At 51.7% G+C, this 26,915-nt stretch overlaps 2 protein-coding genes across 2 annotated transcripts; both read left to right on the top strand.

The window, feature by feature from the left end:
- The first annotated feature begins 560 nt into the window (after positions 1–560).
- On the top strand, positions 561–11,304 carry Magoh (mago homolog, exon junction complex subunit). The gene is made up of 5 exons (XM_004671336.3): positions 561–731; positions 4,271–4,329; positions 5,664–5,774; positions 9,320–9,402; positions 11,075–11,304. The coding sequence occupies exons 1-5, from the start codon at positions 644–646 to the stop codon at positions 11,172–11,174; spliced, it is 441 nt and encodes a 146-aa protein (XP_004671393.1). The 5' UTR covers positions 561–643; the 3' UTR covers positions 11,175–11,304.
- Positions 11,305–12,887: 1,583 nt separating this feature from the next.
- Czib (CXXC motif containing zinc binding protein) lies at positions 12,888–25,348 on the top strand. Its single transcript, XM_045139382.1, has 8 exons — positions 12,888–12,991; positions 13,220–13,303; positions 16,455–16,511; positions 16,908–16,989; positions 17,185–17,216; positions 19,069–19,146; positions 19,908–19,973; positions 25,185–25,348. Exons 1-8 carry the CDS (start codon positions 12,986–12,988, stop codon positions 25,260–25,262), a joined length of 483 nt encoding a protein of 160 aa, XP_044995317.1. The 5' UTR covers positions 12,888–12,985; the 3' UTR covers positions 25,263–25,348.
- Positions 25,349–26,915: the final 1,567 nt, after the last annotated feature.

Here is a 26,915-nt window from a genome sequence, read left to right as displayed (position 1 = left end):
TCACCTTGTAGCCCAGGCTGCCCTTGAACTCGCAATTCTCTTGCCCCAGCCTCCCAAGTACATACGCATGCACTACCGTACAGGGCTTGTATATATGTGATAACATGAAGCTTCAGCTGGACCTCTGGGGGAATTAAACCTAGGTTCTTAGGCTTTGCAGGCACGTGCCTTAACCACTAAGCCATGTGTTCTAGGCCCCCTAGTTCTACCTTTAAACGGGTGAAAGTTGGGCTGGAGAGATGGCTTAGCGGTTAAGCGCTTGTCTGTGAAGCCTAAGGACCCTGGTTCGAGGCTTGGTTCCCCACAGTATCCCCACTTTTTTTTGCAGACGAACGCTTTAACCAGTACAAAACCCATCTCTCCCAGGCCCCTGACCCAAACCAGAGAGAACTCCCCTCCCCTCCCCCCAGCCGGCCTGGGCGTCTGATCCGGACCCGAGGGCGAAGCACAGACACGTGCCTAAGTGTATGTAGACATCAATCCTGACGCCACTTCCGCCCGGTCTCTTTTGCCACTTCCGCCCGGTTCCTGCGTCACTTCCGCGAGCGTCCCCGGCCCCCCGGCGTCTACGTCATCACGAGGCGCCTTCTCCCCCGGGGTCCGTGTGGCCTGTTGGGAGGAGTTGATTGGTGTCCGGCGAGCCATGGAGAGTGACTTCTATCTGCGTTACTACGTGGGTCACAAAGGCAAATTCGGCCACGAGTTCCTGGAGTTTGAGTTCCGACCTGACGGTACGAGCGGAGCCGGGGCGGGACCCGGGACGGGTGGCGGGAGGACGGACGGGTGGCCGCGGGGGACGGCGGGAAGGCAGGGAACCAAGGCCCGTGCAGTTCCGTGGCGAGAAGAGCGAGCCGTTTTGATCGCTTCCTTGGTTTTGCTGCCCGTGCCGGTGTTTTGTGTTTTTTTTTTAATTGTTTTTATTTATTTATTTTTTTGGATTATTATTATTTTTTTTTAATATTCGAGGTAGGATCTCACTCTAGCCCAGGCTGATCTGGAAGTCACTAGGTAGTCTCAGACTGGCCTCGAACTCACGGCGATGCATCTACCTCTGCCTCCCGAGTGCTGGGATTAAAGACGTGCTCCCTATTTTTATTTTTATTTACTTATTTAAGTGGAGGGGAGAGAGAGAAAATGGGCATACCAGGGCCTCCAGCCACTGCAGACGAACTCCAGATGTGAGCATCCCCTTGTGCATCTGGCTTTCGTGGGTCCTGGGGAATCGAACCTGGGTCCTCTGGCTTTGCAGTCAGCCGTTGCATCTCTGGGATAGAGTGACAAAGACGGACAAACATCCTCTCTCGTGGACCTTGGATTTCAGGGCTGGGAGGAACCTTACACAAAAACAGCAAGGGCTGGAGAGATCACTTAGTGGTTAAGAGGCTTGCTTGTGTATGAAGCCTAAGGACACAGGTTCAGTTCTCCAGTATCCAGATGGACGAGATGACGCATGCATCTGGAGTTCGTTTGCAATGGCTGTAGGTCCTAGAGTGCTCATTCTCTCTCTCTTGTCTGTCTTTCTCTCAAAAATAAAATACTTTTAAAAACTTTTTTAGGGCTTGAGAGATGGCTTAGCGGTTAAGCGCTTGCCCGTGAAGCCTAAGAACCCTGGTTCGAGGCTCAATTCCCCAGGACCCACGTTATCCAGATGCACAAAGGGCGCACGCGTCTGGAGCTCGTTTGCAGTGGCTGGAGGCCCTGGCCTCTCTGTCTCTCTATCTGCCTCTCTCTCTCTCTGTGTCACTCTCAGATAAATAAAAATGTAATAAAAATGAACCAAAAAATTAAAAAAAAAACTTTTTAAATCCTTGATAGTGATGAGTGACCAGAAAGGTAAAAAAAAAAATTAAAAAAAAAATTAAAAAAAAAAAACAATGCCAGGAAGACTGCTTTCACATGGATAGTCCTTAAAGATCTCTGTGAAGATTAGGGTTTTTCTAAAATATATTATATTTATTTGGGGTGGGGGGAGAGAGGAAGGGCGTACCAGGGCCTCCAGCCACTTCTAACAAACTGCAGACACTTGTGCATCTTTCTTACATGGGTACTTGGGAATCGAACCCGGGTCCTTATGCTGCACAGGCAAGTGCCTTACCCACTGAGCCATCTCTCCATCCCAGCCCAAGATTAGCTTTGAATTGAGCCCTAATAGACTAGACAGAGCCAGTCTGGAAAGCTCAGGAGAAGATACATTCTACAGGGGTAGTAGTTAAATGTTACAAAGTGTAGGAGTTGAGTAAGAGACTAAGGCAAGCCATGAAGGTATTTTAGACAGCATTCACAGGAGACAGTAAGGGAAAAGAACCACTGGATATTTTGGGCAGAAACCAAGTTAATTTGTCTCCAGCTGGAGGAGAATATTGAAGGAGTGTGGCTGGAAAGGCAGGCTCAGCTTAGCTGTATGCCATGTTAACAAAAATAAAAGTTTGGATTTTGGGCACTTGCCTGCAAAGCCAAAGGACAAAGGTTTGATTCCTCAGGACCCCATAAGCCAGATGTAATAGGTGGCACATGTGTCTGGAGTTTGTTTGCAGTGGCTAGAGGCCCTGGCATGCCCATTCATATTCATTCTCTCTCTTTCTCCCTCCCTCTTTCTGTCAAATAAATAAATAAATTTTTTTAAAGTTTGGATTTGGGGCTGGAGAGATGTCATAGCACTTAAGGCACTTGTCTGCAAAGCCAAAGGACCCAGGTTTGATTCCTCAGGATCCACGTAAGCCGGATGCATAAGGTGGTGCGAGCATCTGGTGTTTGTTTCCAGTGGCTAGAGAAGTTTTAATTTTGTTAGAAAGGCAGAGAAGGCTACTGACAGTATCAGGGTAGTAGAGAGACTTAACTAGATGGGTCTGTTTCTGCATTTCCTCGTCCATTGTATGGAGAATGAACTGGAAAGGGCAGAGATGTGAGGCAGAAACAGCACAGAGGCTATTGGAATAAATTATTTTGCTCTTTTAAAATATTTTATTATTTATTTGACAGAGAAAGAGGGAGAGAGAGAGAATGGGCACGCCAGGGCCTCCAGCCACTGCAAGGAACTCCAGATGTGTGTGCCCCCTAGTGCATCTGGCTAACGTGGGTCCTGGGGAATCCAACCGAGGTCCTTTGGCTTTGCAGGGAAACGCCTTAACCACTAAGCCATCCCTCCAGCCCTATTTTGTTCTTTGTACATATGTCTTCTACAGTAGAAAAATCGTGCTGTTTTTCACTCCTCACCATATACCTAAACTATCTTGTTGGTTGCACATTTTCATAAAGGGCCTTATGAACCAAACATGCTGGATTCAAAAGCACAAGTTGCCAGGCGTGGTGGCGTATGCTTTTAATCCCTGCACTCGAGAGGTAGGAGGATTGTCGTGATTTTGAGGCCACCCTGAGACTACATAGTGAATTCCAGGTCAGCCTGAGCTACAGTGAGACCCTGCCTCGAAAAACAAAACAAAACAAAAAAGCACAACTTGTCCTTCACAGTTCAGGCTCACATGGCCACGTGGTAATATGTTTAAACAGCTCCTATAATTTCTTATAATTCTTATTTATTTGCTTATTTTAGAGAGAGAGGGAGAGAAAGAGGCAGATAGAGAGAATGGGCATGCCAGGGCCTCCAGCCACTGCAGACGAACTCCAGATGCCTATTACCCCATTGTGCATCTGGCTTACGTGGGTCCCAGAGAGTTGAACCTGAGTCCTTTGGCTTTGCAGGCAAGCACCTTAACCACTAAGCCATCTATAACGCATCCTACAATTTTTAGAATTCCTTCACTACCCATTTGAGTATTAGCATGTCTTCTGCGCAGGCCATTTATCAATTACCATACCTATTTTCAGCTGAGGACATTAATCTGTGACAAAATGTGATTTGCCAAAGTCACAAAAGAGCCTGCCTGGATTCTTTTCCCACACCATAGTTGCCTTTGCTTGAACTGGAGTTCACTGTTAGCTGCATTTTTATTTATTTATTTATTTTTGGTTTTTTCAAGGTAGGCTCTCCAGGCCCAGGCTGGCCTGGAATTAACTATGTAGTCTTAGGGTGACCTCCTGCCTCTACCTCCCTAGTGCTGCGATTAAAGGCATGCACAGCTGCATTTTGACTGGGAAGTTTAGCAGCCTGAAGCAAAGAACTGAAAAGACTAATGTTTTGGAATACCAAAGTGTAAGTGAACTGGTTTGAAGAATAGGATACAGTTTAGCCAAAGCTGATGGTCTCATTGGGCTAATGATGACACGTGTTCTTTTGTACACTGCTTTTATTTTGTTTTATTGCCCCTTACAGGGAAATTGAGATACGCCAACAATAGCAATTACAAAAATGACGTCATGATCAGGAAAGAGGTATGAGCCTTTTCCTCACTGCAGTTCGGCCCTTTGTCTTGTCTTTGTTCTCTCTGTAGTGGTATTGAATGATCAAGATGTAGGAACTACATGTCTAGTCAAAGCTGGGTTATTTCTCAGGGGTTTTCATTTGTGCTTTTCTTCCCTAGTGCTGCCCTAATTGCTACTAACCATTTCAAGTCCGGTGTGTCTTGATTTGAACCTTCAGTATGCTGCTTACTAACCATGTGGCCTCAGGCAGTTTCCCTGGCTGGTGACGTGTGGTTCTTCCTCTCTGAAACCAGGAATAATCACACTAAGCCGCCTCTGTCACGGGCTGTCACAGAAGGACTATGTAGCGCTCCATGAACAGAGCTGTTGAAGTTTATGTCTCAAAGGAAAAGGGGACTCGGGAATGTCACATACTTTGCATACAAGTATGCTCTTCGGCCCTGCTTATAATAAGCCCATGTGATGCGGGCATTATGTCTTTACATATAAAAAAATTAGAGCCGGGTGGCGCACGCCTTTAATCCCAGCACTCGGAAGGCAGAAGCAGGAGGATCGCCTTGTGTTCAAGGTCACCCTGAGACTACCTAGTGAATTCCACGTCAGCCCAAGCTAGAGCAAGGCCCTACCTCAGAAAACCAAAATGATAGTAATAATAATTTGAAAGCCGAGCTTGGTGGCGCACACCTTTAATCCCAGCAGTCAGGAGGCAGAGGTGGGAGGTTCCTTGTGAGTTCGAGGCCAGCCTGGGACTGCAGAATGAGTTCCAGATCAGTTTCGAATAGGGTGAGACCCTACCTCGAAAAACTTGAAGGCCCAGCAGTTCCATAGGAAGCTTGTTTGGCGGCACTGCTGCTAGTAAGAGACGGCGGTGGGGAGCCGTGCCCGAGCACAGCTCAGGTCAAGTTCAAGCGCGCCCCCCGCTGTGATCTCCGCAGGCCGTAAGGCCGTCAGAGCCGCCCCGTACTTCTACCCACTTTGTGCTCTGGTCGTCTCCTGCAGGCCACATCTCTTCATGTGGTGGCTAAGTTTCAGCATAAACCTTGCAGAGGACACACACATTCCCCAGGCACAAGCAAGGGCCATTTGTTTGGGTTCCGGGTGTGAGTCGCGTGTGCGAGCCGGGGTTGATCTGCGTGAACGTGATGGCGACCGTGCCATGGTAGCAGCCAGCTGCGGAACCGGGGCGTTGTCATTTGTCACTTCCGAGCCTCAGGCACGAGCGCCCTCCCAGCTACGGAGGTTCCCGGAATAGGTCCTGGTGACCCGTCCTCCTTCCATCACTCTGTGGACCCCAGGGTAGTTGAGGGGCACCACTGAACCTCAATTTTCCAACTCGATTCCAGGCTTACGTACATAAAAGTGTGATGGAGGAGCTAAAGCGGATTATCGACGACAGTGAGATCACCAAGGAAGACGACGCCTTGTGGCCGCCTCCGGACCGCGTAGGCCGCCAGGTGAGTGTGTGCTGGGCTGCGCTGCGCTGTGCGGCCCACGAGCGTTTCCTGAGAGGCGAGGGCAAATGTGGGTGCTTGACCCCCACGGAGCAGACCAGGAGCCCCATGGCCTGAGGCGTCGTTAGCGCCTTAGGGAGGATCAGAGAGAACAGGCGGAGCAGTGCTGCTGGGCCCCGGAGCCCAGGCCTGAGTTTCTTCTTCTTTGTTTTTGGTTTTTCAGGTAGGGTCTCACTCTAGTCCAGGCTGACCTGGAACTCACTATATAGTCTCAGGGTGGCCTTGAACTCATGGCAATCCACCTACCTCTGCCTCCCAAGTGCTGGGATTAAAGGCGTGTGCCACCACGCCCAGCTATGAGTTTCTTCTTAAGCCCTTCCCCTTGAAGCTTTTGCTGTCCACCTCAGTGGAGAGCTACTATGGACAGCATCGTAGGAGATGGACGATGAGTAAAGCAGTTATTTCAGCACTGGGACAGAAGGAGGGTCACACAGGCAGGTCAGTAGATGAATGTATCGAAATTCCTGAGGGCTAGGAGTGTGGCTCAGCAGATTGAGGCGCGTGCATGCCAACCCTCCTGTTAAGGGTTTGGCTCCCTAGTGCCCACTCAAAGCCAGCTGCACAAAGTGGTGCATCTGACTTAGTGCAAGAGGCCCGAGAGCCCCCATTCTCTCTCAAACAATCACCGTTTTGTTAATGCCATTCTGCCTTGACTGCTATCATCTCCATCTAGATGTCTGATTTCCTTGTTCCTTCTCTCGACCTGTACAGTCCACATTTCCTAAGTCCAGTGGGATTAAAAAACATGTTTATCAAGCTGGGCATGGTGGCACATGCCTTTAATCCCAGCATTCGGGAGGCAGAGATAGGAGGATCGCTGTGAGTTCGAGGCCACCCTGAGGCTCCATAGTGAATTCCAGGTCAGCCTAGGCTAGAGTGAGACCCTACCTTGAAAAGCCAAAAAAAAACGTTTACTGGGCTGGGGAGACAGAGGGCTGGCTTAGTGGTTAAGGTGCTTGCCTGCAAAGCCAAAGGACCCAAGTTCAATTCTGCAGGACCCACGTCAGCCGGATGCACAAGGTGGCGCATGCATTGGGAGGAGTTTGTTTGCAGTGCCTAGAGGTCCTGCTTCACCCATTCTCCTCCTCCACCAATAAATAGATTAAAAAAAAACAAAACATGTTTATCTGTTCTACAGATTTAACCTCACCAGTGGTTCCTCATTGCAAAAACTCCAAATTCCTCTCTTATTTTTGTCACTGACAGTCTCTCACTTTATACTCACTCGTTGCTATACTTCCAGCCCACCTAACCTTTTCTTCAGGACCTTGAATAAGCCCTAAATCTTGAGATATTCTGCCCAGTATGTACAATGTTTCTAGGGTCTTCAGATGTCACTTCCTCCCTGTTGTCTGCCCATCTAATCTAAGGGTCCTGCCCCCCCCCCTTTTTTTTTACTATCTCACTAGCCCAGGCTGACCTGGAATTCACTATGTAATCTCAGTGTGGTCTTGAACTCGTAGCAATCCTCCTACCACTGCCTCTAGTGTGCTGGGATTAAAGGCGTGTGCCATCTCACCTAGGTTTAAGGTCTGGGCACAGCTCCAGGAATCTCCATGTGTCTTCAAACCCTATCTTTTGGGTTTTTAGGGAGATTGTATTGCTTCCACACTGGGGAACCAAGTAAGGTCTGTCTACTCAGATTCTTCCCTGTATGCAATGCTCTTTCCTCCAGCATGAGGTAGGACCCCTCTTGAATTAGGAGGACTTGGAGCCTCATGCATCAGAGGTAGGTCAACACAGAAAGGCAGAGGAAGATCTGAGTTTCTATAATTCACTTTGAGGACCAGAAATTCTTTTGTGTTTGTTTTTTTTTTTTTTTTTTTTTGGTGGCACTAGGAATTAAAGCCAGGGCCTTGTGTATACGAGGCAAGCTATCACTGAGATACATCTCCAGTGTTTTCTTTCTTTTTCAACAAGGTCTTGCTAGACTGGCCTCACCTCAAACTCATTATGTAGTCCAGGAAGGCCTTGTGATCCTCCTGCCTCAGCCTCCAAATTAACTAGGGAGCTGGAAGGATGGCTTAGCAGTGAAGGCACTTGCTGGCAAAGCCAAAGGAACCAGGTTCAATTCCTAAGTATCTAGGATTCTCTCTGTAGTCTCAGGGTGGCCTTGAACTCACGGCGATCCTCCTACCCCTGCCTCCCAAGTGCTGGGATGAAAGGCGTGTGCCCCCGTGCCCGGCTGGCATCATTTTGTCTGTGTAATTTGTAGTGCCCTGTACAGTCAGCCAGCAAGTGTGGGTGCTGTCCGCGGTCTGTGAGCCCCTCTCGCACTGTGCCATGTCCCGGGCTGGCCTTGCGCTTGTGGAAGACTCCCTCAGCTTCCCAGGTGCCGGCTACAGGCATGAGCCTCTGAACTGCAGCCAAAGCCAGTCCACTCCAGGTCAAGGCGCGTCACAAGAGAAGCTTCTCTATAGCCTAACAGGATGAGCATTACATGAATGGGAACAATCAAAAAGGCAAGAATGGACAAGGTCTGGGCATGGTGGCACATACCTTTAATCCCAGCATGCGGGAGGCTGAGGTAGGAGGATCATTATGGGTTTGAGGCCACCCAAGGACATCTCACTCTGTAGCCCAGGCTGACCTTGAACGCATGGTAATCCTCTCCTACGTCGGTCTTCCAAATGCTGGGATTAAAGGTGTGTACCACCATGCCCAGCTTTATTTTTTATTGACAACTTTGCTATATGAACATACTGCAATTTGGTCATGGCCTCATAGCATTATCCTTTTCTGTCCTCTTCCCCCGTTTTTTTGTTTGTTTGTTTGTTTAATTTTTTTTTTATTTTTATTTATACTCGGAAAAAGAGGGAGAATGGGCACACTGGGGCCTTTGCCACTGCAAATAAGCTCCAGATGCGTGTGTCACTTTGTGCATTTGGTTTTACGTAGGAACTGGGGAGTTAAGCCTGGGCCTTCAGGCTTTGAAGGCAAGTGCCTTAAATTTCAACCCATCTCTCTAGCCCATCCTTTGGTATTTTAATATTTTTATTAGTTTGAGTGACAGAATGGACACATCAGCGCCTTCTGCCACTGCATATGAACTCCAGACACATGCACCACTCTGTGCATCTAGCTTTACGTGGGTACTGGGGATTCAGTCAAACACAGACTATCAGGCTTTGCAAGCAAGTGCCTTTAACCATTGAGCCCTCTCTAGCTCCTTTGGTATTTTAAAAACATTCTTGTCTGTGGTATTCCACCACATTATTAACAGTGAAAACCTAGCTACACGGTGGCATATAAATTCCCGTCTGGGAAATCTTAGTTGTGCCTTGTGCTCTAAGAGAATGATTTTCTCCAGCAAGACCAGTCATGGCTGTTTGTAGTGCTCGGCAGATCAGTGCTTACAGCAAGCTGACCTGGCGCACATGACCATCTGCGCCAGAGTCTGGGTGATTTGGCAAGCGGTGAGCCCTTCTGTGTGTGAGGAGTCCTTCATTTCTGCCCAACTTAGGTGCTGTTTGTTTTTATGTTTCTAGGAGCTTGAAATCGTCATTGGAGATGAACACATTTCTTTCACAACATCAAAAATCGGCTCCCTTATTGATGTTAATCAGTCCAAGTAAGAATGTGTGATCCCTGTATCTACTATCCCTTTTGGAGATTGATTAAAAACAAACCCTAGACCAGGTTGGGGCCAGTATAGGAAGATGAGGTACAAATGCAAGGCAGAAGGGGGCGGTGTTGTTCCTTGTTAGGAAGGGACTCAAAGTAGTCGCCCCCCACCCACCCAGTATCCAGGAGGAGTTGCTCCCAGGAGCCCCCACGGGCACCGGAGTCTTTGACTATTGAAGTCCCTTGTGTACAATGCGGCCACGTCTGCATATACCCTGCGTGCTCCTTCCTTCTGTACACTTTAAGTCACCTGCAGAGTGTAGTAGCTAATCCGTGTAAAGGCGACACAAGTAGACGTTGCCCTGTGTTGTCTAACGCCTCGTGTCAGGGAAAGTGGTCAGGGCGTGTGCAGGGCAGACGGAGCGGGCACAGGCTCTGCTGCACGCTCGGTGGTTGGCGCCGAGCCGGTGGGTGCAGGCGGGCAGTATTTTCACAGGTTGCCTCCTTTCCTTTTGCGTTTCAGTCATTGCACCTTCCAGCTCCCCAGTAGCACAGCGTGTGGCGCATAGGAGCAGCTCAGGCCACCATGAGACTACATAGTGAATTCCAGCTCTGCCTCGGCTAGAGTGATAGAGTGAGAACTACCTTGAAAAACTTAAAAAAAAAAAATACATATCCACACACATACATACACATTCTCCCCTAATTCTGAAAGTAATGCATGCTCATAATAGAAAATACAGGAGATGGAGAAAGGCAGAAAGATTCTCCCATGATCTTATTAGACAACCATTGTTAATATCTTTTTGGTTCTTAGAGATGGGATCTCATCATGTCGAGCTGGCCTGTCTAAAACTTTCAGTTGTCCTCCTACCTCTGACTCCTGAGTGTTGGGATAAAGCTTTGTAACACTATGCCCAATTAATATCTTGCTTTTTTTTTCAAGGTAGTGTTTCACTCTAGTCCAGGCTGACCTGGAATTCACTATGTACTCTCAGGGTGGCCTCGAACTCATGGCGATCCTCCTACTTCTGCCTCCCGAGTGCTGCGATTAAAGGCGTGTGCCACCACGCCCACCTGGCTCTTGCAATATATATATAAATATATATATATATATATTATATATTATTTTAATATATAATATATATTATATATTATTTTATTATATTTATTTTTATATAATAAATATATATTTTTTTATTTTTATTTATTTATTTGACAGCGACAGAGAAAGAAAGAGGCAGAGAGAGAGAATGGGCATGCCAGGGCTTCCAGCCACTGCAAACGAATTCCAGATGCGTATGCCCCCCCTTGTGCATCTGGCTAATGTAGGTCCTGGGGAATCGAGCCTCGAACCGGGGTCCTTAGGCTTCACAGGCAAGCGCTTAAGCGCTAAGCCATCTCTCCAGCCCTTGCAATGTATTTTTTAAGCCTTCGTACACATTAGAAAATACTGTAGGATCTAGGCATCATGGTGCGCACCTGTAATCGAAACACTTGTGACGCTGAGGCAGGAGGATCTCAAGTTTGAGGCCAGCCTGGCTTATAGCAAGCTGCAATCTCAGAAACAATAATATATATATATTTGGTAAATAATCAGTGTTGTTAATTCTTGTTATACTTTTTAATGTGCTGATTTTTCTAAGCTTACTAACACTTGCTTTTCTCTTGTGTTTCAGGGATCCAGAAGGCTTACGAGTATTTTATTACCTTGTCCAAGATCTGAAGTGTTTAGTCTTCAGCCTCATTGGATTACACTTCAAGATCAAGCCAATCTAGATTGAATATTGCTGTGGACACTAGGGGTGGGAGTAGTGGGTTTAAGTTACTATGATCAGGAACTTTTTGTGTATATTGGGGCAATTTTTTATTAACAATGAATGTCTTTAATAAATGTGATAAAATCCAATTTTTACTATTTTTTAAAGGCCTGTATGTGTAAGCTCGTCTCAGTGTGTAAAATACAAACACGCTGTGTAAGTCTAGCCAAAACAAAAACAAAAAACTGCCCAGCTGCTTATAACCACCATTTTATAAAAGAGAATGCAGTCAGGTGGGGTGGCACATGCTTTTGGTCCCAGCCCTGGACTGATCAGGAGCTTCGCCTGGGCTAAAGTAAAACCCTGCCTCAAAAACACACACAAAAAGAAGAAGAATGAAAAAATATATCTGTTTTTAAAATGCAATGAGAACCTATTCAGCAATATTCAAAAGTGATTCCAGGACAAGCTATCTGGGCTTGTTGTTTGGTTACTGGTGGGGACGTTATGTTTTGTGTTGGGACAGACCGTATTGTGTTGGGGACAGGGACATGCGCCTCCTCCACACGCATTCCTCCCATCCCAGCCACAGCAGCTGTCTGGTTTTCTGCACTCCAGAATTCATGACGAGCACAGGTTGACAAGGAATCATGGGTTGGCCCTAACAATTTCGATCCTACTTTGATGAAGAATTATAAAGATGAAGCCGAGCATGGTGGTGCACGCCTTTTAATCTCAGCACTTGGGGGGCAGAGATAGGATGGCCATCCTGAGACTACGTAGTCAGGCTGGGCTAGAGTGAGATTCTACCTCGAAAAAACAAACAAAAATATAAAGTTGGGCTGGAGAGATGGCTTAGCGGTTAAGGTACTTGTGTGCAAAGCTGAAGGACCCAGGTTCGGTTCCCCAGGACCCACATAAGCCAGATATATACATGGCGGTGCATGCATCTGGAGTTAAATTACTAGTGACTGGAGGCCCCAGGCGTGCCCACTCATTCTCTCTCTCCTCTCTCTGCTTGAAAAATAAATTTACACATACGGGTAAAAAGCTGCTGAGGGGCTGGAGAGATGGCTTAGCGGTTAAGCACTTGCCTATGAAGCCTAAGGACCCCGGTTCGAGGCGCGGTTCCCCAGGTCCCATGTTAGCCAGATGCACAAGAGGGCGCACGCGTCTGGAGTTCGTTTGCAGTGGCTGGAAGCCCTGGCGCGCCCATTCTCTCTCTCTCTCCCTCTATCTGTCTTTCTCTCTGTGTCTGTCGCTCTCAAATAAATAAATAAAAATTAAAAAAAAAAAAAAAGCTGCTGAGGTGCTCGGAAGAGGGGCCATAAGAAGGCCGCGGACACAGGGCATCACTCTGAAAAGGATCCCACATAACAGGTCAAGGGGGGAAAAGAAAGAGAGTTTGAGATGAAAGACTCCCAACCCTGGAAAAGCATCCCGGGGTCGAAAGGGCGGGGCTTAGGGGCTCGGGGCAGGGAGTGCGGGTCCACTGCTCCCACCCCAAAGGTGACGACGAGCCGGAAAGCAGCGTGCTCAGCAGCGCTCTGAGGACCTGGCCTATTACGACGTGCCGCAAAGCAGCAAGCTCAGCTGCGCTCATTCGACCCCGCATATTATAACGGGCCGGGAAGCAGGTGGCGGCTCATCAGCGGTCCTCCGACCCGGCCGTTTACGACCTGCCGGAAAGCAGCGTGCTCATCAGCGCTCCGCCTACCCAGCCTATATTACGACGGGCCGCAAAGCAGCAGCGGGCTCCGCCCACCCGGCTTATTGCGACGGGTCGGAAAGCAGCGTGCTCAGCACGGCTGGTCCTCGGATCCCGCAGCCATGGGGGTAAGGGGAAAGGCGGACTCGTCCTTCTCCGGGGAGCCGGGCCGCGGGCGAGCAGAGGGAGAGAAGCTGAGGCAGGAGCTCGCGCCGGGAGGGAAGGCCAGGGTTTGGGCTCGCGCCCAAGCCCCGGGTCGGGGTGGGCGGCGGGAGCGGGCCGGGCTTGAACTGGGAGGGTGGGCGTGGCAGGGCCGCGCGGGCGCGCATGCTCAGGCGGGTCCGGTCTCCTTGCAGAAAATCGGCCTGCAGCTGAAAGCCACGCTGGAGAACGTCACCAACGTGCGGCCTGTCGGGGAGGACTTCCGGTGGTACCTGAAGGTAGGACGGAGGAAGGGGGAGGAGCAGCTGGACGCAGCCGGGGCTTGTCCTGGCCTGATGAGGGTGTTGAGCCCGGGGCCCATGCTCTGTGGCATCACGCTCTCTAACCAGACTTATTTTAAGTGCTCACGTTTCCTCTGGGTGCAGTGTTAGATTATGTTTTTATTTATTGGCCGGGCATGACAGCACACACCTTTAATACCAGCCCTCCCTCGGGGGTCAGAGGTAGGAGGATGATGGGTTGCGAGTTCGAGGCCAGCCTGGGACTGTAGAGTGAGCTCCAAGTCAGCCTGATCTAGAGTGAGACCCTAACCTCCAAAATGAAGTATTTCTTCTTTCTCGCTCTCAAAAAATAATAAAGAAAGGGCTGGCAAGATGGCTTAGCAGTTGAGGCGCGCGCAAAGCCACAGGACCTAGGTTCGATTCCCCAGGACCCACGTTAAGCCAGATGGTACAAGGTGGCGCCTGCGTCTGGAGTTGGTTTGCCGTGGTTGGAGGCTCTGACGCTCCCATTCTCGTTCTCAGTATCAAATAAATAATATTGGTTAATCTTTAATTGAAAGTTTTGTAACATTTGAGACAGGGTCTTACGTACCTCAGGCTGGCCTCCTACTCGATATGTATCCAAGGATGAGTTTGAACTCGCGATCTCCCAGCCTCCTAGTGATGAGATTGTAGGCGATTGCCACCATTCCCCAGAGTTCTCCCTCCCTCGCTCCTCTCTTCTGTATGGAGGATTGAACTGAGGACATCAAACATGCTAGGCCAGCACTCTACCACGGTGCAATCTCTCCGGCCCTTGGGGCTCACTTTATTTTCCCTTTGTGGTTTGTTCACAGACACTGAACAAATTTGCTGCTTGAAAGAGCCTTGTATTTAATGTGAATTAGTTGACCTGCTTTTTTTTGTTGTTGTTTATTTGTTTTGTTTTTCCAGGTAGGGACTCACTCTAGCCCAGGCTGACCTAGAACTCACAGCGTTGATCTGGTTCTGTTTGTTGTTAAATAATTTAGAGCATGATCCTCCTGGCCCTCACTGTTACCCTAGTGGTGTGGCATGTAAAGGTCTCAACAACATGAAGCCCATGAGCTGTCCCACATCTCAGGGCGCCCGCTGTATTCTCTGAATCCCAGCAATCTTTCATATCCTTTCAAAGCCCTGGCTTGCGCTAGGCACGGTGGCGCACAGCTTTAGTCAGCCACTGCTGGGGAGGAAGAGGTAGGAGATGTCTGTGACTTCCAAGAGGCCAGCCTGAGACTACATAATGAATTCCAGGTCAGCCTGGGATAGTGTGAGACCCTACCTTGAAACAAAAAAAAAAAAAACAAAACAAAAAAACAAGCCCTGTTTGTAGGAGACTGTGTTTGACCACCTTTTAAAAATATATTTCATTTATTTATTTATTTTTTATTTGAGAGAGAGTGGGTGTGCCAGGGCCTCCAGCCACTGCAAACAAACTCCAGATGTGTGCACCCCCTTGTGCATCTGGCTCACTTGGGTCCTAGAGAGTCGAACCAGGATCCTTTTGGCTTTGCAGGCAAGCGCCTTAACAGCTAAGCCATCTCCCCCAACCCCTTGGCCACTTTTACTCACAATTTTTTTTTTTTTTTGGTCTGGTACTGGGGAGCAAACCCAGAGCCAGGTGCAAACTTCATCGAGCTAAGCCATAGGCACGACTTCCCAATGTTTTGAATGTTTTGAAGAGCTCATTCAGGGAACCAGTGAGTGTCCTTTGACTCCATAGAGCACAGAATGTTGGGTGCAGAAATCTGAGTAAGAACAAAATGTTGAGTTGTGTTTTTTAATTGTATTTATCTCGAGAGAAGGAGAAGCAGAGAGAGAATGGACATGTCAGGGCCTCCAGCCACTGCAAGTGCGCTCCAGATGCACGTGCCACCTTGTTCCTCTGGCTTTACATGGGTCTTGGGGGATTCACATGGGTTTCTAGGCTTGCCTTAACCACTAAGCCTACTCACCAGCTCAAAGTGTCGAATTCTTTTTTTTTTTTTCATATTTATTTTTGCTATATTTTATTTTCATGTATTTTTTATTTTTATTTATTTATTTGATAGCAACAGATACAAAGAGAGAAAGAGAGAGAATGGGCGCGTCAGGGCCTCCAGCCACTGCAAACAAACTCCAGACAGATGCATGCGCCCCCTTGTGCATCTGGCTAACGTGGGTCCTGAGGAATTAAGCCTTGAACCAGGTTCCTTAGGCTTCACAAGCAAGCGCTTAACCGCTAAGCCATCTCTCCAGCCCAGTGTTGAATTCTTAATCAGGGCACCCAGAGGGCCTGTGGGAATGCGGAGCTTCTCACCAAGCAGGTGGCTGCCACCTGTCAAGGCCATTTCAGTACCACACAAGCCCAGCCAAAGGGCGCAATTCTTAGAGAAGGTGGGGGACTTGTTCTTGTTGGGGCTGGCTGCAGAGATGAAGCAAGAATCATCCAGAGGGCAGCTGTGCCAGGCACAGTGGCACATAACACTCCTAGTACTTAGGAAGCTGAGGCAAGAGAATCTCAAGTTCAAGGCCATCTTGAGCTACTTTAAAAAAAAAAACAAAAAACTTTATTTTTATTTATTTATTTGAGAGAGAGAGAGGCAGAGAGAATGGGCGCACCAGGGCCTCCAGCCACTGCAAACGAACTTCAGACACATGTGCCCCCTTGTGCATCTGGCTTACGTGGGTCCTGGGGAAATCGAACCTGGGTCCTTTGGCTTTGCAGGCAAATGCCTTAACCACTAAGCCATCTCTCCAGCTTCATTTTTTTTTTTTTTCTTTTTATTTGGTTTTCGAAGTAGGATCTCACTCTAGCCCAGGCTGACCTGTAGTTCACTCTGCATTCTCAGGGTGGCCTCAAACTCACGGTGATCCTCCTACCTCTGCCTCCCAAGTGCTGGGATTAAAGGCGTGTGCCACCACACCCGGCTGTTTTTTATTTTACTTTTTTTTTTTTTTCAACGAAGAAAGCCAGGCGTGGTGGCGCACACCTTTAATCCCCACACTTAGGAGGCAGAGCTGGGAAGGTTGCTGTGAGTTTGAGGTCAGCCTGGGCTAGACTGAGACCCCCAATTTGCACAGTCCTGATCCTTTGCTGGGTGCCTCTGCAGTGAGGCTAGCTGTCTTAATATCTTCTCTCTCCCACAAGATGAAATGCGGCAACTGTGGTGAAATTTCAGAGAAGTGGCAGTACATTCGGGTGATGGTAATGTGCCCCCCCCCATTATACTTCCTGGTAGGGATTTGGGAAAACTGGCCCTTATTTCTCCATCCTTTGAACCCTGGTTTTAGGGATTTAAGAGGGCAGGCATCTTGAGATATGAGGCAAAGTTCAAAATCAAGGGGAACTCCTTTCTCAATAGGTCTCTTTGGGATTCCTCCCCCCCCCCAATATGTCTGCTTGGGATTGAATTCAGGCATTTGCACATACAAAATGTGTTTTGCCACCGAGCTGCGCCTCAACCCCTAAGATTCTTACCAGCAAGTCACTCACTTCTGTGGGTCCCGGTCTGTCCATCTCGATCACAGATGAGACGTCTTTGTAAGTAACCCCTTGCATCTAACCGTTGTGTGACTGAAGGCTCTGTTTGCTCCTTGTCAGGACAGCGTGGCACTGAAGGGAGGCCGTGGCAGTGCCTCCATGGTCCAAAAGTGCAAGCTGTGTGCACGGGAAAACTCCATTGGTAGGTCAGGCTGTGATGGCTGAGTTCTGCCAAGCTAGCCCACAGCTTTCTGTGGTAGACCCAGAGCAGGCTCGAAATGCTTTTTTTTAAAAAAAAAAACAAAACAAAAAACTGTGCACCTGCTGTTTCCCAGGCACATAGCCAGGTGATAGCCAGGGTGTGGATTCACATCAGTTCTTCTTTTTTCTGTTTCAGAGATCTTGAGCAGTGCCATCAAGTCTTACAACGTAAGTTGGGTGCAGTGGGGTGGGATGGGATCTGAACTGGGATCGCAGCCACACGAGTGGCCTGCCGCAGGACACCGTCTCGCGGGTATCTTTATTCTTTTTGTTTTGAGATAGGGCCTGGCCATGTAGCCCCTGCCGGCCTTGAACTCCTCCTCCTCCCTCCCTCCGTCTCCCAAATGCAGACATCACAGTCACGTGACACCCATAGTCCACGCTTCCTCTTCCTTCTTGAATCCACTGAGCTCAGTTATTCACACGGTCCATCTTCACCATTCAGTGGGTGCCAGTGGGTGGACATGGTGCCTTGGGGTCACTGAGCCAATGAGAGAAGTAGGCTTGGATCTCCTAGCTACTCATCCTCCCCCAACAGGCACCCTCTTCATACCCATATCCTTCAAAGATCTTAAGTCGGGCATGTGTGCTCACAGCATGATGGTGGAGGTTCATCAAAACACTACTGCTGCGGTGGCTTAGTGGTAAAGGCACTCGCCTGCAAAGCCCAAGGACCCAGGTTCAGTTCCACACTATCCCCGTCGGTCAGTCGCACAAGGTGACACGTGCATCTGGGCTTAATTTGCAGTGGCTGGAGGCCCTGGCATGCCCATATCCATTTTGTGTCTCTCAAGTAAATATAAATAAATAAAAGCTGTCTTTTAAAAATGCTGTGGGTGCCAGGCATGGTGGCACACGCATTTAATCCCAGCACTCGGGAGGCAGAGTTGGGAGGACCGCCACGAGTTCAAGGCCACACTGAGATTACATAGTGAACTCCAGGACCGCCTGGGCTAGAGTGAGACCCTATCTCAAAAAAATTGGGGGGAAAAAAAAAAAAGGCTATGGGTAAGCATGCTGGGACTGTCAATCTGAATGATGAGATTTCCCAGCTTAACTTTTGTGTTTTGTTTTTTTATGGTATTATATTTATTAGAGAGAGAGGCAGATAGAAAAAAAGAGAATGGGCACACCAGGGCCTCTAGCCACTGCAAATGAATTCCAGACACATGTACCATCTTGTGTATCTGGTGGACACTGGGGAATCGAACCTGGGTCCTTAGGCTTTGCAGGCAAGCACCTAACCATGACACCATCATCTCTCCAGCCCTCTTGTTTGTACCTTGGTACTAATAACTTACCATTTGGGCATCATGTCAGGTCCTATGCTGGATTCTTTTTTTTTGTTTTGTTTTGTTTTGTTTTGTTTTTTGAGGCAGGGTCTCACTCTAGCCCAGGCTGACCTGGAATTCACTATGGAGTCTCAGGGTGGCCTCGAACTCACGGTGATCCTCCTACTTCTGCCCCCCCCCCCCCCCCCCGTGCTGGGATTAAAGGTGTGCGCCACCACGCCCAGCTTGGAGCAGTTATTTTTTTGGGCATGATGTCCCAACCTGTGGCTCTTATGATCATTTTGCCCCCTCTTCCATAAAATTCCCTGAGGCGTGGTGGGTGAGTTTTAAGTTTTAGGGGATGAGCTCTTGGGAGCCTCTGGATCTCTGCCTTGGCAGGTGCCGAGGTGCTGGGATTAAAGGTGTGCGCCACCACGCCCGGCCTATGCTGGATTCTTTATGCATGTCTCAAATTCTCACAGTAGACGTGTGGAGGCTTCCCTCAGCTCTGCTGACTGCTCAGGAATCACGCCCAGAAAGCGAGAAGAGGGAGAGCTGAGCTCTGTTCAAGGTTGCTAAGTCTCCTGCTGGTCCGTGTCCTGTGGGGGCAGAGTCCAAGGCAGGTTTCCTTCAGAAGGGGATGGGTTTGTTCCTGAGTCCTCTTCTAGACGCACATGGCAGGAAGCACCTAGGGGGTGGGTGATGGGGCGCAGCTAGGCCTGCCTCCTCAACACACTTTTCCTCTGTAGGCTGAAGACAGTGAGAGGTTCAAGACGATAGTAGAGTTTGAGTGTCGGGGCCTGGAACCCGTGGACTTCCAGCCGCAGGTACGTGCCTCTCGGTGTCTTTCAGGAGGGATACATGAAACGGCAGCAGAAGCTGGCTTCTTATAGACATGTAGAGGCCAGTGTATAGGAATTCTCCTTCCTTTTATTTACTTAAAAACAATTTTTTTGTTCATGTTTGTTTATTTATTTGAGAGCAATAGACAGAGAAAGGCAGAGAGAGAGAGAGAGAATGGGCGCGCCAGGGCCTCCAGCCTCTGCAAACGAACTCCAGACGCGTGCGCCCCCTTGTGCATCTGGCTAACGTGGGACCTGGGGAGTTGAACCTGGATCCTTTGGCTTTGCAGGCAAGCGCTTTAACCGCTCAGCCGTCCCTCCAGTCCCACAAAACATGCTTTTAATCCCAGCACTTGGGAAATGGAGGCAGGAGAATCCGGAGTTCAAGGGGTGTAATTTCAGCCACGCAGTAACTTCAAAGCCAGCCTGAGACACACCTCAAAACAAAAACAAACCGCAGAACACCTAAGATCCAGATACACCCGTGAGCGTGTGCCTGGGGCCCTTCAAAGTAATCCAGGGGGAGTGGAAGTTTACCTCACAGCTGCCTTGGAGCCCAGAGCTGAAATTTGGGGAAGCCATGGTAGCCACCCAGGCTGCTGCCAGGTCCTGGCGGCTCAGCACCTTTTCCAGAACAGCTGCCCTTTATAACAGCCTTTGCTAGAAGAGCTGACAACGAGGCCAGGGTTGGCATTGCCGGCCCAGCGCCTTCTGTCTCACTAACAACTGCCTTCCTGCCCCTGCAGGCCGGGTTTGCTGCTGAGGGTGTGGAGTCGGGGACAGTCTTCATGGACATAAACCTGCAGGAAAAGGTATGAGGCCCGTGGCCATGTCAGGCTACTTCCCTGAACCCACTCACCCGGCCCCTTAGTGACCGCCTGCACACGTCACCCGGCCCCTAGGTGACACACAGCACCCGCTCAACCAGCCCCATAGTGACAGAGCGCACCCGCACACCCGGACCCTAAGTGACAGACAGCACCCACTCACCCATACCCTTAGTAACAGACTGAACCTGTCACCTGGCCCCTTAGTGACAGACACCACCCACACAACCGGCCCATAGTGACAGACTGCACCCCTCACTCGGCCCCTTAGTGACAGACCACACCTGCTCACTAGGACCCTTAGTGACACACAGCACCCGCACTCCCGGCCCATCAGTGACCTCCTACACCCGCACACCCGGACCCTTAGTGACACACAGCACCAGCTCACCCGTACCCTTAGTGACCGACAGAACCCACTCACCTGGACACTTATTGACAGCACGAGTTCACCCGGCCCCTTAGTGAGAGACAGCACCCGCACACCCGGACCCTTAGTGACAGACTGCACCCGATCACCTGGCCCCTTAGTGACAGACTGCACCCGATCACCCGGCCCCTTAGTGACAGACTGCACCCGATCACCCGGACCCATAGTGACAGACTGCACCCCTCACCCGGACCCATAGTGACAGACAGCACCCGCACACCTGGACCCTTAGTCACAGACTGCACCCGCACACCCGGCCCCTTAGTGACAGACTGCACCCCTTCACCCGGCCACTTAGTGACAGACACCACCCGCACACCCGGACCCTTAGTGACACACAGCACCTGCACTCCCGGCCCATCAGTGACTGCCTACACCCAGACACCCAGCCCCTTAGTGACAGACTGCACCCGCTCACCCGTACCCTTAATGACAGACAGCTCCCGCACACCCGGACCCTGAGTGACCGCCTGCACCCCTTCACCCGGAACCTTAGTGACAGACTGCACCCGCTCACCCGGCCCCTTATTGACAGACTGCACCCCTTCACCCGGCCCCTTAGTGACAGACTGCACCCCTTCACCCGGACCCTGAGTGACCGCCTGCACCCGCCCACCCGGACCCTTAGTGACAGACAGCACCCGCACACCTGGCCCCTGAGTGACCGCCTGCACCAGCACACCCGGACCCTGAGTGACCGCCTACACCCGCACACCCGGACCCTTAGTGACAGACAGCACCCGTTCACTCGGACCCTTAGTGACAGACTACACCCGGACACCCGGCCCCTGAGTGACAGACTGCACCCGCACACCTGGACCCTGAGTGACCGCCTGCACCCGCACACCTGGAACCTTAGTGACAGACAGCACCCGCACACCCGGACCCTTAGTGACCGCCTGCACCCATCACCTGGCCCCTTAGTGACCGACAGAACGCACTCACCTGGACACTAGGTGACAGCACGCATTCACCCGGCCCCTTAGTGACAGACGACACCGGCCCCCCACCTTAGTGACCGCCTGCACCCGCATACCCTAACCCATACCCTTAGTGACCGCCTGCACACGTCACCCGGCCCCTTAGTGACAGACGCCAGCGGCCCCCCTCGCCTCATAGTGACCACCTGCACCCGTCACCTGGACCCTTAGTGACCGACAGAACCTACTCACCTAGACACTTAGTGACCGCCTGCACCCGCACACCCGGACCCTTAGTGACCGCCTGCACCCGATCACCTGGCCCCTTAGTGACAGACTGCACCCGATCACCCGGACCCATAGTGACAGACTGCACCCCTCACCCGGAACCTTAGTGACAGACAGCACCCGCACACCCGGACCCTTAGTGACAGACTGCATCCCTTCACCGGCCACTTAGTGACAGACACCACCAGCACACCCGGACCCTTAGTGACAGACCACACCTGCTCACCAGGACCCTTAGTGACACACAGCACCTGCACTCCCGGCCCATCAGTGACTGCCTAAACCCAGACACCCAGCCCCTTAGTGACAGACTGCACCCGCTCACCCGTACCCTTAATGACAGACAGCTCCCGCACACCCGGACCCTGAGTGACCGCCTGTACCCACTCACCCGGCCCCTTAGTGACAGACTGCACCCCTTCACCCAGCTCCTTAGTGACCGCCTGCACCAGTCACCCGGCCCCTTAGTGACAGACTGCACCCCTTCACCCGGCCCCTTAGTGACCGCCTGCACCAGTCACCCGGCCCCTTAGTGACCGCCTGCACCCCTTCACCCGGCCCCTTAGTGACAGACTGCACCCGCCCACCCGGCCCCTTAGTGACGGACTGCACCCGCCCACCCGGCCCCTTAGTGACGGACTGCACCCGCCCACCCGGACCCTTAGTGACCGACAGAACCCACTCACCTGGACACTTACTGACAGCACGAGTTCACCCGGCCCCTTAGTGAGAGACAGCACCCGCACACCCGGACCCTGAGTGACCGCCTGCACCCGCACACCCGGAACCTTAGTGACAGACAGCACCCGCACACCCGGACCCTTAGTGACCGCCTGTACCCATCACCTGGCCCCTTAGTGACCGACAGAACGCACTCACCTGGACACTAGGTGACAGCACGCATTCACCCGGCCCCTTAGTGACCGCCTGCACACATCACCCGGCCCCTTAGTGACAGACGACACCGGCCCCCCCCCCTTAGTGACCGCCTGCACCCGCATACCCTAACCCATACCCTTAGTGACATACTGCACCCGCACACGCGGCCCCTTAGTGACCGCCTGCACACGTCACCCGGCCCCTTAGTGACAGACACCAGCGGCCCCCCTCGCCTCTTAGTGACCACCTGCACCCGTCACCTGGACCCTTAGTGACCGACAGAACCTACTCACCTGGACACTTAGTGACAGCACGCGTTCACCCGGACCCTTAGTGACCGCCTGCACCCGCACACCCGGCCCCTTAGTGACCGACTGCACCCGCACACCCAGCCCCTTAGTGACAGGCTGTACCCGCACACCCGGCCCCTTAGTGACAGACTGCACCCGCACACCCGGATCTTTAGTGACAGACTGCACCCCTTCACCCGGCCCCTTAGTGACAGACAGCACCCACTCACCTGGTCCCTTAGTGACAGGCAACACCCGACCCCATAGTGACCGCCTGTACCCGCTCACCCGGCCCCTTAGTGACAGACAGCAACCGCTACCCGGCCCCTTAGTGACAGACAGCACCCGCTCACCTGGCCCCTTAGTGACCGATAGAACCCATCACCTGGACACTTAGTGACAGCATGCGTTCACCCGGCCCCTTAGTGACCGCCTCCACCCGCACACCCAGCCCCTTAGTGACAGACAGCACCCGTTCACCAGGTCCCTTAGTGACAGACTGCACCCCTTCACCCGGACACTTAGTGACAGACAGCAACCGCTCATCTGGCCCATTAGTGACCGATAGAACCCATCACCTGGACACTTAGTGACAGCATGCGTTCACCCGGCCCCTTAGTGACCGCCTCCACCCGCACACCCTTACCTTAGTGACAGACAGCACCCGCTCACCCGGCCCCATAGTGACAGACTACACCCGCACTCCAGGTCCCTTAGTGACAGACGACACCGGCCCCCCCCCACCCCTTAGTGACCGCCTGGACCCGCATACCCGGACCCTTAGTGACCGCCTGGACCCGTCACCTCGCCCCTTAGTGACCGACAGCACCCACTCACCCACTTAGTGACAGTACACGTTCACCCGGCCCCTTAGTGACGGCCTGCACCCGCACACCCGGCCCCTTAGTGACAGACTACACCTGTCACCCGGCCCCTTAGTGACAGACAGCACCCGCACACCCGGCCCCTTAGTGACCGCCTGCACCCTCACACCCGGCCTCTTAGTGACCAACAGCACACTTCACCCGGACCCTTAGAGACCGCCTCCACATGTCACCTGGCCCCTTAGTGACAGACGCCAGCGGCCCCCCTCGCCTCTTAGTGACCACCTGCACCCGTCACCTGGACCCTAGTGACCGACAGAACCTACTCACCTGGACACTTAGTGACAGCACGCGTTCACCCGGACCCTTAGTGACCACCTGCACCCGCACACCCGGCCCCTTAGTGACTGCCTGCACCCGCACACCCGGCCCCTTAGTGACCGCCTGCACCCGCTCACCCGGCCCCTTAAAGACCGACAGAACCCGTCACTTGGCCCCTTAGTGACCGGCAGAACCCACTCACCTGGACACTTATTAACAGCACGAGTTCACCCGGCCCCTTAGTGAGAGACAGCACCCGCACACCCGGACCCTTAGTGACAGACTGCACCCGATCACCCGGACCCATAGTGACAGACTGCACCCCTCACCCGGAACCTTAGTGACAGACTGCACCCGATCACCCAGCCCCTGAGTGACAGACTGCACCCGCACACCCAGAACCTTAGTGACCGCCTACACCCGGACACCTGGCCTCTGAGTGACAGACTGCACCCGCACACCCGGACCCTGAGTGACAGATTGCACCCCTTCACCCGGTCCCTTAGTGACAGACTGAACCCTCTCACCTGGACCCTTAGTGACACACAGCACCTGCTCACCCGGCCCCTTAGTGACAGACTGCACCCCTTCACCCGGAACCTTAGTGACAGACTGCACCCGCACACCTGGATCCTTAGTGACAGACAGCACCCGCACACCCGGACCCTTAGTGACAGACTGCACCCGCACACCCGGACCCTTAGTGACAGACTGCACCCGCACACCCGGACCCTTAGTGACCGCCTGCACCCATCACCTGGCCCCTTAGTGACCGACAGAACGCACTCACCTGGACACTAGGTGACAGCACGCATTCACCCGGACCCTTAGTGACCGCCTGCACACATCACCCGGCCCCTTAGTGACAGACGACACCGGCCCCCCCCCTTAGTGACCACCTGCACCCGCATACCCTAACCCATACCCTTAGTGACATACTGCACCTGCACACCCGGCCCCTTAGTGACCGACAGAACCTACTCACCTGGACACTTAGTGACAGCACGCGTTCACCCGGACCCTTAGTGACCGCCTGCACCCGCACACCCTTACCTTAGTGACAGACAGCACCCGCTCACCCGGCCCCATAGTGACAGACGACACCGACCCCCCCCACCCCTTAGTGACCACCTGCACACATCACCTGGATCCTTAGTGACCGCCTCCACACATCACCCGGCCCCTTAGTGACAGACTGCACCCACACACCCGGACCCTTAGTGACCGCCTGTCTTCTTCCACAGGACTGGACAGACTATGATGAAAAGGCCCAGGAGTCTGTGGGGATCTACGAGGTCACCCACCAGTTTGTGAAGTGCTGAGCCTAACAGACGCCTGTAACCCACAGTCGCCATGCAGGGCTCTGTCGCTGTCCCAAGCCCCATCAATAAAGCCTGTGTGTACCGTGCTGCGTGGACGTAGAACCAAAACAGCTCCTCCCTCTGCAGAGAAGAGTGCACTCTGGGGCTGGAGGGTGGCTTAGCGGTTAAGGCACTTGCCCGCAAAGCCTAACAACCCAGGTGTGACTCCCCGCTACCCACATATAGCCAGATGCACAAAGTGGTGCCTACACCTGGAGTTTGTTTGTAGTGACAAGAGGCCCTAGTGCACCCATTCTCCTCCATTCATTCTCTGCTTGAAAATAATAAATATTATCAAAAAAATTGAAATAGAAAACCAAGAGCAAGTGTCATGTTTCCTAAGTGAAGAAACGCTTGAAGTCGAACACTCGACATCACGGTGTGATGGGAAGCCTTCTGTCCACCTGCCAAGGTATAAAAGGACGAATGGGTGGTGCACTTGGCCTCTCTCCTCGCTGGGACAAGACACCCAACCGGAAGCAGCTTACAGAAGGAAAGAGTTTCCCGGGTCAGTCTACCACAGCAGGAGCAGACGTGAACAGAGAGGACTCAGAGTACGCACCAAGCGGGGGCTGGACTTTGACAGCCCAAGGCCTGCCCCCAGCAGCAAAGACCCACCTACTACAGGCTCTACAAACTCCCCAAACAGCACCACCAACTGGGGATTAGGCGCACACATACGTCTAATTGGGGGGCATTTATATTCAAACCACCACAGACACAAATGTCAGCAGCAACCTGGCTTTTCACAGATTTCCACTTCAAAAGAAAGAACTAGGGCTGGAGAGATGGCTTAGCACTTAAGCGCTTGCCTGTGAAGCTTAAAGACCCCAGTTCAGGGCTGGAGAGATGGCTTAGCGCTTAAGCGCTTGCCTGTGAAGCCTAAGGACCCCGGTTTGAGGCTCGGTTCCCCAAGTCTCACGTTAGCCAGATGCACAAGGGGGCGCACGCGTCTGGATTTTGTTTGCAGAGGTTGGAAGCCCTGGCGCACCCATTCTCTCTCTCTCCCTCTAGCTGTCTTTCTCTCTGTGTCTGTTGCTCTAAAATAAATAAATAATTTTTTAAAAAGACCCCGGTTCAAGGCTCGATTCCCCAGGACCCACGTTAGCCAGATGCACAAGGGGGCGCACACATCTGGAGTTTGCAGTGGCTGGAGGCCCTGGCACGCCCATTCTCTCTATCTGCCTCTTTCTCTCTGTCACAATCAAATCAAAAAAATGAACAACAACAAAATGAACAAATGATGTGTTTAAGATCTGTGCAGGGCTGGCGAGATGGCTTAGCAGTTAAGGCACTTGCCTGCAAAGCCTAAGGACCCGGATTCAATTCCCCAGAACCCATATAGAGCCAGAGGCACAAGGTGGCGCATATGTCCGGAGTTCGTTTTCAGTGGCCAGAGGCCCTAAGCGTGCCCATTCTCCATCTGCCTCTTTCTCACAAGTAAACAAAACACACACACAAACTCTGTAGCTTTTCCCCCAAGATGGCACCAAAACTGCAGCCAAAACAAAGGTCCTGAAAGCCACACAAGGCAGCGCTGAGAAAGTCGTCCACAGCCCCAAGATGATCTGCACATCACCACCTGCCGGTGTCCCAAGGCACTGCACCTCTCTG

The sequence above is a fragment of the Jaculus jaculus genome, chromosome 21, assembly GCF_020740685.1.
Source record: "Jaculus jaculus isolate mJacJac1 chromosome 21, mJacJac1.mat.Y.cur, whole genome shotgun sequence".
In the NCBI taxonomy this organism is placed as follows: Eukaryota; Metazoa; Chordata; class Mammalia; order Rodentia; family Dipodidae; genus Jaculus; species Jaculus jaculus.
This window is presented reverse-complemented; position numbering and strand designations above follow the sequence as displayed.